Here is an 11,286-nt window from a genome sequence, read left to right on the forward strand (position 1 = left end):
CCCTCCCTCCCCCCTGCCGCCGCCACCTCCATCGCCATCTCCCTCTCTCCCCGTCTCCCCGATCTCTGACCCAGCCACCACCCATGGCGCCAGCCAGAGCAACCACCAGCTATGGTGACGGCGAAGCTAGAGGCTGCCAGATCCGGGACCAGGGCGGCGCATAGCCCCTCCTCCCGTGAGATCCTCTGCATCGAGCAGCTCCTCTTCCCGCTGCACCGTCTCCCCATCCGGATCAAGCAGTTCCTCTTTGCCCGCTCTACCGACCCCCTCCATCAGCCGTCGCTACGCAGTACACTTCCACCGCTTCTGCCGCCTCCCAAGTCGTCGTCCTCCCGATCCCCTCCCCTCCCCTTCCTATGCTCCGGACACCCCATCTCCGTCGGGCCGGGCGCCCCATCCACCTCTACGGGCGGCGTTGGCGTATGAGCAATGGCGTCGCCCGGGTCGCGGCGGCGTACGTGCGGATCATGGCCGACACGATCCTCGGCGGCGGCGGCCACGGCTTCTACGTCATGCACTGCATCGAGACCTCCTACAATGTACGGCGACTCCCGTCGCACCAACCTGCCGCGATGTGTGGACCATTTGGTCGAAGCCGCGGTGCTCACTCCCGCTTTTCTTTGTCGTGTGCAGGCGAGGATGGAGGAGAGGCTGCGTCGATGGCAAGCTTGAGTGCCTCTACCATGGCTGGCAGTTCGACGGCCAGGGCAAGTGCGTCAAGATCCCACAGGTCCCACCATCCCACACTTCTTTCTAATCAAGTTCTGAAATCGTGCTAGTTGTTCAGTTTCGCCAGGTTAACTGTCTACATCAGATCCATCATTCATACTCAGGTTGACTGTATGACATACTACTGCAATTTGCACTAGCCTAGCTCTGATTTTTTTTGCTAGGAATAGAATTGACATGCATAGCTGAACAGATTGGAAAGGGATGGCAGTATATACTTTCTATCATGTAGTAGCATCGGCTCTTTATCTGGAAAAAGAATACTATCAAGTCTTTAACTAGCTAGCTACTAGTACAAGCTGCAACCCAATAAGAACAGTAGCTTTCCTGCACACATCTAGCTAGCTAATGACACTAGTATTCAGAAACAACTTCACTTTGAAACTCTGAATCACTTCTCCCTGACAGACACAACATGCACACATCTTGCAGGTTAATGGAGCAATGATGTGGTGGTATAACATATCTGCGGCGGTTCTTCAAGCAGCTTTCCATGTGGAGGATCGCGTCCAGGGTAGAGGAGTCTCTGATATTGTCCACATTTTGCTGTCTCTATTCGTCAAGCTTGTGTGCACATTATGTAACAACCAGGCCATCATTTCTCCTATTGTGCATACCTGTGCAGTTCTGTTGTGCAACCAGCTTATGTAGTGTTATCTCAAATAAAAAAGCTAAATCCCATTAGAAACTACAACAATAGTAATATTGGACTTGGAGTTTCTGCTATTTTTAGTTTGGGGTGCGATGGGGTGGGGTAAACAGAGGATGATGCACTGCCAAGTGCACAATTATGCTTGCTATTTATTACTCATTCTTACTGTCTTACAGCATGCACAATTATATCTTCTACTACAACTGTGCTACTAGTAGTTCCTAGGCCATTAGCTCCTGCTTGCTTTTTTTGCTGCACAATGCTCAGCCTGACTGACAATAATTGACCAACCAGGACCTCCTTTTCTTCAAATTAAGTTTCAGCTTCACGACCAGCTCAACACTAGTCAGGGTTAATTTACTTCCATCCTTGGTTTTTAATTTTCGGTGTCCCTGAAGCCGCTGTTATTGACAGTGAACTATGGCACTCTTAATTAGCAAAACAATGAGCATGCATTCTTGATGAACATTGAAGCTCTTAATTAGCGACAATATTGAGATGACATCCACCTATTTCTTTATTTTTGTGAATGGACAGAGTGATCTATATTTTTTCTTCCTCACGCAGGTCGTCGTCAAGCCCTCGCGCGGCTCATGGGCATAGGCTGGTCCATGCACGCTGGTGATGGCGGCTCACCAAGGTTGTCGTCGTCGCCTGCACGCACGAGGCACCTGACGACCTCCTCCATCGCCAGCCACGAGGACCGGGCACGAGCTGCAGTACAGGTCTCGTACACGAGGTATGCCATCTCCCGTCCTTCATTTTCCTTCCTTCCTGTCAAGTTAAGTGCTTGCTGGTGTGTTTGTTAATTCAGTAAGCTAGGGGCTGTCATCCATTAAATTCAGAGAAACCCCTGTCAAGCATGAGGTTCTCCTACATACCTACTACTATATGTTTGTACTGAATATATTGACATGCCATGACACTATGAAGTAACAGAATGGCTAGCAGAAGCTTTCACTTCTAAGAATGACAGCAGTAGGAAGAATCATTGTAGTCAAGTGACCATAATATCTATTTTATTGTGCTGAACTTTGTTGTTACCTGGATGTTGCAGTCCTTGACTGTTTTCATGATGTTGTACAGGAGGCCCTTGTGGTCGCCGCTGGAGGGGCTGGAGCTTGGCGGCAGCCTGGCGGATGACGGGGGCCTGGACGGGGGCTATTTCTGTAGCAGGATGATAGCTTAAATTTTGTGATAATTTTGGAATAGCTTCAGCACCTACAGTTAACTTTGCACAAAAGCTTGAGTAATTTTGCACATGAAGCTTCTGCTACTGTTATTCTTGTCATGAATCTTCCACCATTTTCAGTAGCTTAAATTTGACTTGGTGTAGTAATCTTGGTGCTTAGTGCTGCTTGTATCTCATGCTAATTGTTGCATGAGTAGTTTCAGTAGTTTTATAACAGCAGCAGTAGCACAAATTTAATTGAATTCAATTAAAATTTCCAGAATCTCTTCTTGATCTATAATGTTTTAGTGCAAAAAAGTCATACCGAGTGAGGTCCATGTGGTGCTCTGAGATGCTCTTGGTGGTTTGTTGTCAAGACTGATACCCCCCGTTTGTCACGATGCTGCTAGCTTGTTTCAGTCCAGTATCTCTTCTTGATAGTCTTGATAACATAATTCAGTCCAGTAACTCTAATTAATTAACTGAATTTATTTGTTTAATTAAATTACATTGAAACCTTTTAATTATAATTAAAGAAGGGTTTCAGTTTAATTAAAACTAATTGAAACCTTTTCGGTTAATCCTGTTGTATAATGTAGTAATAGAGTAAGTAATTTAGTGTAGAGTAAGTAATTAAAGATAGGCTTGCTGTTAGTAGTAGAGTAAGTAATTAAGTCCTATTGTTTACTGTAAGACTTGCTGTTTAGCAAGGCTTGAGTAATTTAGTGTACTGCATCTTTAGTTTCAACTGAAATTTTTATCATGCTACTGTGACATCTACTGTAAATTTCAAACAAATGAAAGGAGTACTGTAGTTACAAATGGAGCCTACAAATTCTATACATCTATTGTACTCATTTTTCAGTTATCTGTAGTTACAAAGCATTAATTGTAAGACTGTAACTAAACATATCTTCTTATCCTCTGTCATTTTACTCATACACATGCTTATGATCCTGTTAACACATGCTGATGCTCATTTTACTCATGCACATGCTCATGATCTTCTTAGTTAAGACTGTAACTACTCCATTTGATTGCATGATCTCTATTTGAATGCATGCTCATAAGATTGTAACAGGAGTTCAATATAATAGTGAACATGCTCATGATCTCTATTTGAATGCATGTTCTTCGAGTACTCGCAACCTGCATCTTGAATGGGATCTTCTTTCATGTTGAAATCACAATTTCGGTCATCATGACTTCCTCCAGGTATGTCCTCTTCTTCAGCTCGAGTACAATTCAAATCAAAATCCATTTTGGAGTACTCTAAGTTACTGATCTGTTGTACTGATTCTCCAAGTTACTCCATTCAAACAAATGTGTTGATCTGATCTGCTATAGTAGTTGCTGTTGATCTTGCTGTAGTAGTAGTTGTTGATCTGATATGCTGCAGTTGCTGTTGATTTGGAGTAGTTAATGTTGTTGATACTATATGTTGTACTGTTGCTGATCAAAACTGTTGTTGCTATTGCAGGAATGCAGGATCAGCTGCTGCTGCTTGCTGCAGGATCTGGTTATCAACCTGAGATGTCACTGCTCAAGTCATGGCGACGACCGGGGATGTAGCTGATCCAACTTGGGATGATGTTGATGATCTGCTGCTCAACAAGGTCATGCTGCTTCGTTTAGCCTCTACGAAAATTTACAAGAGCTCTAGCCTGGAAGTGAAGAAGTCAGGAGTATATTTGTAGTATATATGATAGTATGTTGGTGAAATGAACGATGTAAAGATTGTGCTATTACAAGAGCTCTAACCAAGGACAACCTGAAAAGTATATTTGTAGTATTTTGGCTAATTGGCATGTGTTTTGATAATTTTCATCTGTTTACTGTTCTCATTGAAATAATTGTTTCAAATTGTGGAAGTTCAAACCTGGGCCGTTGTTAATTAGAACCTGAGAAGTGGGACCTAGTAGTATTTGGCATCCAAAAGGCCATTTACCAAATAATATTCACAGGAAAGGCTAAAAATTAAGGAAATTGATTGAAAAAAGGCCGAGGCCCAAAAGAAAAATAGATGAGACCCAAAAAAGAAATGGACCGCAGAAAGGCTTAGGCCCAAAAACATTGAACGAAGCTTAGGTAACAAAAAGGCTGAGTTATTGGGATCGGCCCATGTAAAATACCGAACTGGACCGGGCTGAATCTTATCAACGACCTTTTCAATTCGTCGCAATTTTGCCACGTCAGATTGCCACGTTGGATCCGACGTGGCCTGGGCAGACAGCCAGTGACCAAAACAAAAGGTCATGGAATTCCACGACCTTCTCACAGAGAAGGTCGCTAATTTCAGTTTACGACTGCCAGCTTTTGACCTTCTGTTTTTGGTCACAAAAAGGTCGCAAATGAAAAACTATGACCTTTCAGCGGCCAATAGTGAGGGTCACAAGTTGACATATTTCTTGTAGTGAGGGTGCATTACCGCGCTAAGCAGATTCATTTCCAAGTCTGTCGAGTGCGCCCGGCTGTTCTTCAAAATCCTGAAGAAGGCAAGACCCATGAAGTGGATCCCAGAAGTAGATGCAGCTTTACAAGAGTTGAAGGCCTACTTATCCTCTGTGCCCACCTTGGTTGCCCCCAAACCACAAGAATCGTTGCTGCTATACTTGGCAGCAACCCATCAACTAGTTAGTGCGGCATTGGTGGCACAACAGGAAGTGGAAGAAGCAGAAAGTGAGCAAGGACCGGCAGAGCCAGACAAGGATCAGGGCAGAAATGGGCACGGCAGCTAGGGCGACCCCAAGGACGCGGCAAAGAAGAAAGTGGTGCAGCGCCTAGTGTACTTCGTCACTTCCCTTCTACAGGGAGCTAGATCGAGGTACTCTGGCATGCAAAAATTGATCTTTGGTCTCATCATGGCCTCAAGGAAACTGCGCCATTACTTCCAAGCCCATGAGATCAGGGTTGTCACTCGCTTCCCGTTAGAAAGGATACTCCGAAACCCTGAGGCTACCGGCAGAACAGTGGAGTGGGCTTTGGAGTTATCCAGCTTTGGCCTGAAGTTTGAGAGCACACCAACAATTCAGAGCAGGGCATTGGCAGAGTTTATTGCAGAATGGACGCCAACCCCTCATGAGGAAGTGCTGGAAACAGTTATCCCCGGCAAGGAAACGCCCCAAGAATGGATCATGTATTTCGATGGCACCTTTTCCCTACAAGGTGCAGGGGCTGGCGTGCTCCTCGTTGCTCCCTCCGGGGAGCACTGGAAGTATGTCATCCAGATGCACTTTTCCCGGGAAGTGTGACCAACAATACATCTGAGTATGCAGGGCTCCTTGCTGGGCTTAGGATTGCTGTAGAATTGGGAGTCAAGAAGCTGATCATTCGAGGAGATTCACAGCTTGTGGTGAGACAAGTCAACAAGGATTACCAAAGTCCATTGATGGAGGCATACGTTAAGGAAGTGAGAAGATTGGAGGAGCGCTTTGACGGATTGCAGAGTACGTACCCCGTGTGGAAAACAGCATAGCTGATCATCTGTCAAAGTGTGCTGCGCAGAAGCTTCCTGTGGAACCAGGAACTTTTGTTCTCAATCTTACTCAGTGATACGTCTCCAACGTATCTATAATTTTTTATTGTTCCATGCTATATTATATTCTGTTGTGGATGATTAATGGGCTTTATTATACACTTTTATATTATTTTTGGGACTAACCTATTAACCGGAGGCCCAGCCCAAATTGCTGTTTTTTTTGCCTATTTTAGTGTTTCGCACAAAAAGAATATCAAACGGAGTCCAAACGGAATGAAACCTTCGGAAACGTGATTTTTGAAACAAACGTGATCCAGAGGACTTGGAGTCCACGTCAAGAAATCAACCAGGAGAGCACGAGGCAGGGGGGCGCGCCTACCCCCTGGGCGCGCCCTCCACCCTCGTGGGGCCCATGTTGCTCCACCGAAGTACTTCTTCCTCCTATATATACCTACGTACCCCCAAACTATCAGATACGGAGCCAAAAACCTAATTTCACCGCCGCAACCTTCTGTACCCGTGAGATCCCATCTTGGGGCCTTTTCCGGCGCTCCGCCGGAGGGGGCATTGATCATGGAGGGCTTCTGCATCAACACCATAGCCTCTCCGATGATGTGTGAGTAGTTTACCTCAGACCTTCGGGTCCATAGTTATTAGCTGGATGGCTTATTCTCTCTCTTTGGATCTCAATACAAAGTTCTCCATGATTCTCGTGGAGATCTATTCAATGTAATCTTCTTTTGCGGTGTGTTTGTTGAGACCGATGAATTGTGGGTTTATGATCAAGTTTATCTATAAACAATATTTGAATCTCCTCTGAATTCTTTTATGTATGATTGGTTATCTTTGCAAGTCTCTTCGAATTATCAGTTTGGTTTGGCCTACTGGATTGATCTTTCTTGCAATGGGAGAAGTGCTTAGCTTTGGGTTCAATCTCGCGGTGTCCTTTCCTAGTGACAGCAGGGGCAGCAAGGCACGTGTTGTATTGTTGCCATCGAGGATAACAAGATGGGGTTTATATCATATTGCATGAGTTTATCCCTCTACATCATGTCATCTTGCTTAAAGCGTTACTCTGTTCTTATGAACTTAATACTCTAGATGCATGCTGGATAGCGGTCGATGTGTGGAGTAATAGTAGTAGATGCAGGCAGGAGTCGGTCTACTTGTCACGGACGTGATGCCTATATACATGATCATACCTAGATATTCTCATAACTATGCTCAATTCTATCAATTTCTCGACAGTAATTTGTTCAGCCACCGTAATACTTATGCTCTTGAGAGAAGCCACTAGTGAAACCTATGGCCCCCGGGTCTATTTTCCATCATATTAATCTTCCAACACTTAGTTATTTCTTTTGCCTTTTATTTTACTTTGCATCTTTATTTCTACTTATCATAAAAATACCAACAATATTATCTTATCATATCTATCAGATCTCACTCTCGTAGGTGACCGTTGAGGGATTGACAACCCCTTCATCGCGTTGGTTGCGAGGTTCTTATTTGTTTGTGTTGGTGCGAGGGACTCGTGCGTGATCTCCTACTGGATTGATACCTTGGTTCTCAAAAACTGAGGGAAATACTTACGCTACTTTACTGCATCACCCTTTCCTCTTCAAGGGAAAACCAACGCCGTGCTCAAGAGGTAGCAAGAAGGATTTCTGGCGCCGTTGCCGGGGAGATTCGCGCCAAGTAAAGTCAAGTCAAGACATACCAAGTACCCATCACAAACTCTTATCCCTCGCATTACATTATTTGCCATTTGCCTCTCGTTTTCCTCTCCCCCACTTCACCCTTGCCGTTTTATTCGCCCCCTTTTCCGCTTGCCTTTCCTTCGCCATGTCGGAACCAAAAAGAGTTGGAGGTTCTCTCCCGAGCTTTAGTACTTTGGACGATCCTTCTATTCTATCTAAACTCATAAATAATCCTATGGAAAAACCTGTCGGAGTTGTCAATGAGAGTCCTAATAATTTTGATGAAGATGATTCCGGAATTTTTCGTTATTTACTCGATGAATCTTTGAAAGATGCTTGGGATAGACTGTTAAGGATCCGGGCTAACTATGTACCCCAATACCAAATTGAAATTTACTTGAAGAGCTTTTATGTTGCCCTACCTTCTTCGTTTAAGCATGTCTTAGATTCTATATTTGAAGAAGGCTTTCTTGAAGGGGATGCCGTAGATACTTATGAAAAGATGAAAACCATATTTGGGCACCCCATGAATGAGAAAGTTGAATCTACATCTCTTTTGCTCTCCTACCAAAACGAATCTATCAAAGAGATAAAAGCTAGCCTAGATGCAAATTTCCGCTACGTGCTTAATCTTTCTTCTACCATTAATAGCCACGTGCTTTATCAAAATAGAAAGATTAATTCCATATATGACAAATTTTCTCTTTTCTTCCCTAAAACCAAAGATGGCAATACCTAGATCTATCCTTGCTTTTATGCCTAGCTAGGGGCGTTAAACGATAGCGCTTGTTGGGAGGCAACCCAATTTATTTTTAGTTTTTTGCTTTTGCTTCTGTTTAGGAATAAATATTTGATCTAGCCTCTGGTTAGATTTGTTTTTATGTTTAAATTAGTGTTTGTGCCAAGTTAAACCTATAGGATCTTCTTGGATGTTAGTTATTTGATCTTGCTGGAAATTGCAGAAAGTTTTTGTTCACGAAAACTATTGTTACAAATAACCAGAACGTGATAAAACACTGATTCCAATTGCTGCTGATCAATAAACAAATTGGGTAGGTCTTCCTATTTTGGTAGATTTTTTTGAGTTCCAGAAGTTTGCGTTAGTTATAGATTACTACAGACTGTTCTGTTTTTGACAGATTCTATTTTTCGTGTGTTGTTTGCTTATTTTGATGAATATATGGCTAATAAAATAGTTTATAAACCATATAGAAGTTGGAATACAGTAGGTTTAACACCAATATAAATAAAGAATGAGTTCATTACAGTACCTTGAAGTGGTGTTTTGTTTTCTTTCGCTAACGGAGCTCACGAGATTTTCTGCTAAGTTTTGTGTTGTGAAGTTTTCAAGTTTTGGGTAAAAGATTTGATGGATTATGGAACAAGGAGTGGCAAGAGCCTAAGCTTGGGGATGCCCATGGCACCCCAAGATAATCCAAGGACACCAAAAAGCCAAAGCTTGGGGATGCCCCGGAAGGCATCCCCTCTTTCGTCTACTTCCATCGGTAACTTTACTTGGAGCTATATTTTTATTCACCACATGATATGTGTTTTGCTTGGAGCGTCTTTAATTATTTGAGTCTTTATTTGTTAGTTTGCCACAATCATCCTTTTTGTACACACCTTTTGAGAAAGACACACATGATTCGGAATTTGTTAGAATACTCTATGTGCTTCACTTATATCTTTTGAGCTATATAGTTTTTGCTCTAGTGCTTCACTTATATCTTTTAGAGCACGGTGGTGGATTTGTTTTATAGAAACTATTGTTATCTCATGCTTCACTTATATTATTTTGAGATTCCTACAAAACAGCATGGTAATTTGCTTAAATTGAGAAATTAGTCCTAAAGTAATAGGCATCCAAGATTAGTAAAAATTATCTTATGAGTGTGTTGAATACTATGAGAAGTTTGATTCTTGACAATTGTTTTGGGATACAAAGATGGTGATATTAGAGTCATGCTAGTTGACTAGTTGTGGATTTGAGGAATACTTGTGTTAAAGTTTGTGATTCCCGTAGCATGCACGTATGGTGAACCGTTATGTGATGAAGTCGGAGCATGATTTATTTATTGATTGTCTTCCTTACAAGTGGCGGTCGAGGACGAGCGATGGTCTTTTCCTACCAATCTATCCCCCTAGGAGCATGTGCCTAATACTTTGCTTTGATCACTTGTAGATTTTTGCAATAAATATATGAGTTCTTTATGACTAATGTTGAGTCCATGGATTATACGCACTCTCTTCCTTCCACCATTGCTAGCCTCTCTAATACCGCGCACTTTTCGCCGGTATCATACACCCACCATATACCTTCCTCAAAAAAGCTACCATACCTACCTATCATGGCATTTCCATAGCCATTTCGAGATATATTGCCATGCAACTTACCACCGCTCTGTTTACTATGACACGCTCCATCATTGTCATATTGCTTCGCATGATCATGTAGTTGACATCGTATTTGTGGCAAAGCCACCATTCATAATTCTTTCATACATGTCACTCTTGATTCATTGCATATCCCGGTACACCGCTGGAGGCATTCATATAGAGTCATATTTTGTTCTAAGTATTGAGTTGTAATTGTTGAGTTGAAAGTAAATAAAAGTGTGATGATCATCATTTTTAGAGCATTGTCCCAAGTGAGGAAAGGATGATGGAGACTATGATTCCCCCACAAGTTGGGATGAGACTCCGGACGAAAAAAAAGAGGCCATAAAAAAGAGAAATGGCCCAAATAAAAAAAATATAATGAGAGAAAAAGAGAGAAGGGACAATGTTACTATCCTTTTACCACACTTGTGCTTCAAAATAGCACCATGATCTTCATAATAGAGAGTCTCCTATGTTGTCACTTTCATATATGTAACACCCCGCATGTAACTTGCCATATTTGTAACTCCGACTCTTGCCATTTTCGGCTATGTGCTATGATTTTCCCTCCGTTCTCGGGTTTTGTCTTTCGTTTTGTATTTTGTCATGTCATGCATTTTCATATCATGTCATCATGTGCATTGCATTCGCATACGTGTTCGTCTCATGCATCCGAGCATTTTCCCCGTTGTCCGTTTTGCAATCCGGCGCTCCTATCTCCTCCGGTGCACCCCTCTTGTTTTCTTTCGTGTGCGTGTGTTAAACTTTCTCGGAATGGACCGAGGCTTGTTAAGTGGCCTTAATATACCACCCGGAGACTACCGGTCAAGTTTCGTTCCATTTGGAGGTCGTTTGGTACTCCAACGGTTAGCCGGGCATCCGCAAAGTCCATTTGAGTGTCCAGCAAAACCCCCCTCTAAAACCAGCCCAAAACCCACCAAACTCTCTTCCATGCTCTAGGTCGTTCGATTACGATCGTGTGGGCGAAAACTGCATCTCATTTGGAGTCTCCTAGCTCCCTCTACCTATTTATATGTGGGCATCCCGAAAAACGGAATCGCAGATGAACCCTAGAAATTTTCCCTCCGCGCCGCCGGACGCGTCCGCCGTCGGCCGGACACGTCCGCCGCCGCAACCAACCAGTCCGGAGCCGCCACGTCGCCCGCCGTCCTCGCCC

The 11,286-nt window shown here is 43.2% G+C and overlaps 1 protein-coding gene across 2 annotated transcripts; it reads left to right on the top strand.

The window, feature by feature from the left end:
- Window positions 1-4,387, top strand: LOC123077909 (uncharacterized). 2 transcript variants are annotated; one of them, XM_044500276.1, is made up of 6 exons: window positions 1-539; window positions 634-730; window positions 1,162-1,309; window positions 1,949-2,120; window positions 2,468-3,767; window positions 4,033-4,387. In XM_044500276.1, the coding sequence occupies exons 1-5, from the start codon at window positions 430-432 to the stop codon at window positions 2,568-2,570; spliced, it is 630 nt and encodes a 209-aa protein (XP_044356211.1). In that variant the 5' UTR covers window positions 1-429; the 3' UTR covers window positions 2,571-3,767; window positions 4,033-4,387. The 2 variants fall into 2 exon arrangements, with proteins under 2 accessions (XP_044356211.1, XP_044356212.1); XM_044500277.1 differs by having other exon boundaries at window positions 1,162-1,243.
- The last annotated feature ends 6,899 nt before the right edge of the window (window positions 4,388-11,286 follow it).

The sequence above is a fragment of the Triticum aestivum genome, chromosome 3D (assembly GCF_018294505.1).
Source record: "Triticum aestivum cultivar Chinese Spring chromosome 3D, IWGSC CS RefSeq v2.1, whole genome shotgun sequence".
NCBI classification, from domain to species: Eukaryota; Viridiplantae; Streptophyta; class Magnoliopsida; order Poales; family Poaceae; genus Triticum; species Triticum aestivum.

Bases quoted from the DNA above. Each gene is read 5' to 3' on its own strand.
- LOC123077909 (XM_044500276.1), top strand. From the start codon at position 430: ATGGCGTCGCCCGGGTCGCGGCGGCGTACGTGCGGATCATGGCCGACA. The intron at 540-633 runs GTACGGCGACTC...TGTCGTGTGCAG, and splicing joins GCATCGAGACCTCCTACAAT to GCGAGGATGGAGGAGAGGCT. The intron at 731-1,161 runs GTCCCACCATCC...CACATCTTGCAG, and splicing joins AGTGCGTCAAGATCCCACAG to GTTAATGGAGCAATGATGTG.